At 44.2% G+C, this 2,500-nt stretch overlaps 1 protein-coding gene across 1 annotated transcript in view; it reads left to right on the top strand.

Moving 5' to 3' along the window:
* Window positions 1-2,500, top strand: part of LOC120041708 (cAMP-specific 3',5'-cyclic phosphodiesterase 4C-like) — a gene marked incomplete at its 3' end in the record, with an annotated part of 31,379 nt that overhangs the window by 23,565 nt on the left and 5,314 nt on the right. Inside the window, exon 10 of the mRNA XM_038986577.1 lies at window positions 1,992-2,091. Coding sequence (XP_038842505.1) covers window positions 1,992-2,091 — 100 coding nt within the window. The remainder of the gene's footprint in view (window positions 1-1,991; window positions 2,092-2,500) is intronic.

Genomic DNA, 2,500 nt, shown 5'->3' with positions numbered 1-2,500 from the left:
CATCACTCACATTAGTGGTTAGCTAGTTACACCTCATAATACCATCACTCCTATTAGTGGTTAGTTAGTTACACCTCATAATTCCATCACTCCCATTAGTGGTTAGTTAGTTACACCTCATAATACCATCACTCCCATTAGTGGTTAGTTAGTTACACCTCATAATACCATCACTCACATTAGTGGTTAGTTAGTTACACCTCATAATACCATCACTCCCATTAGTGGTTAGTTAGTTACACCTCATAATACCATCACTCCTATTAGTGGTTAGTTAGTTACACCTCATAATACCATCACTCCTATTAGTGGTTAGTTAGTTACACCTCATAATACCATCACTCCCATTAGTGGTTAGCTAGTTACACCTCATAATACCATCACTCACATTAGTGGTTAGCTAGTTACACCTCATAGTACCATCACTCACATTAGTGGTTAGCTAGTTACACCTCATAATACCATCACTCACATTAGTGGTTAGCTAGTTACACCTCATAATACCATCACTCACATTAGTGGTTAGCTAGTTACACCTCATAGTACCATCACTCACATTAGTGGTTAGTTAGTTACACCTCATAATACCATCACTCCTATTAGTGGTTAGTTAGTTACACCTCATAATACCATCACTCCTATTAGTGGTTAGCTAGTTACACCTCATAATATCATCACTACCATTAGTGGTTAGCTAGTTACACCTCATAATCCCATCACTCACATTAGTGGTTAGTTAGTTACACCTCATAATACCATCACTCCCATTAGTGGTTAGCTAGTTACACCTCATAATCCCATCACTCCCATTAGTGGTTAGCTAGTTACACCTCATAATCCCATCACTCACATTAGTGGTTAGCTAGTTACACCTCATAATACCATCACTCCCATTAGTGGTTAGCTAGTTACACCTCATAATACCATCACTCCCATTAGTGGTTAGTTAGTTACACCTCATAATCCCATCACTCCCATTAGTGGTTAACTAGTTACACCTCATAATACCATCACTCCCATTAGTGGTTAACTAGTTACACCTCATAATACCATCACTCCCATTAGTGGTTAACTAGTTACACCTCATAATACCATCACTCCCATTAGTGGTTAACTAGTTACACCGCATAATACCATCACTCCCATTAGTGGTTAACTAGTTACACCTCATAATACCATCACTCCCATTAGTGGTTAACTAGTTACACCGCATAATACCATCACTCCCATTAGTGGTTAACTAGTTACACCTCATAATACCATCACTCCCATTAGTGGTTAACTAGTTACACCTCATAATACCATCACTCCCATTAGTGGTTAACTAGTTACACCGCATAATACCATCACTCCCATTAGTGGTTAGCTAGTGGCCCCTCCACCATTAGCTGAAGTTTGTAGAGGCTCTTTAAACAGAATCAAACCGTACATCATTGTCTCCTGGCCTTTAAACTGCTGTCAGGAATAATATAAAATAAAGTAATATGTTGTATTGTCCCATACACCGGATAGGTGCAGTGAAACGTCTTGTTTTACAGGGTCAGCCATGGCAGTACGGCGCCCTGGTTAAGAGCCTTGATCAGGAGCACACTGACAGATGTTTCACCTTGTCAGCTCGTGTATTCAAACCAGCTGCCTCTCAGTTACTGACCCAATGCTCTAATTGCTAGCTAGGCTACCTGACACCATCTAACATCAAGTTGTAAAATACTGAACTTTCTCTCTCTCACTCTCTCTCTCTCTCTCCCTCTCCCTCCTCTCTCTCTGTCTCTCTCTCTGTCTCCTCCCCTCTCTGTCTCTGTCTCTGTCTCTGTCTCTCTCTCTCTCTCTCTCCTCCTCTCTCTCTCTCGTCCCCTCTCTCTCTCTCTCTCTCTCTCTCTCTCTCTCTCTCTCTCACTCTCTCTCCTCCCCTCTCCCTCTCCTCCCCTCTCTCCTCCACTCTCTCTCCTACCCTCTCTCTCGTCCCCTCTCTCTCTCTGTCTCTCCATCAGGCTGTGTTTACAGACCTGGAGATCCTAGCAGCTCTGTTTGCTGCAGCCATCCATGATGTGGACCACCCCGGAGTGTCTAACCAGTTCCTCATCAACACCAGTCAGTACACACACACACACACACACACACACACACACACACACACACACACACACACACACACACACACACACACACACACACACACACACACACACACACACACATACACACAGGCGTGCATAAATGCACACACTCACACGCATATCCATGCACGCACACATGCACCACACACACACACCTCTCTGTCTCTTGTCTCCTCCATGCTCCATGTTCCTGACCTTCTAACCTCTCTCTCTCTCTCTCTCTCCTCCCTCTCTCTCTCTCTCCTCCCTCTCTCTCTCTCTCTCTCTCCTCCCTCTCTCTCTCTCCTCCCTCTCTCTCTCTCTCTCTCCTCCCTCTCTCTCCTCTCTCTCTCTCTCCTCTCTCTCGCTCTCTCTCCTCCCTCTCTCTCTCTCTCCTCTCTCCT

The sequence above is a fragment of the Salvelinus namaycush genome, unplaced genomic scaffold (genome assembly GCF_016432855.1).
Source record: "Salvelinus namaycush isolate Seneca unplaced genomic scaffold, SaNama_1.0 Scaffold514, whole genome shotgun sequence".
NCBI lineage: Eukaryota > Metazoa > Chordata > Actinopteri > Salmoniformes > Salmonidae > Salvelinus > Salvelinus namaycush.
The sequence above is the reverse complement of the archived record's forward strand: the minus strand, read 5'-3'. Positions and strand labels throughout refer to the sequence as shown.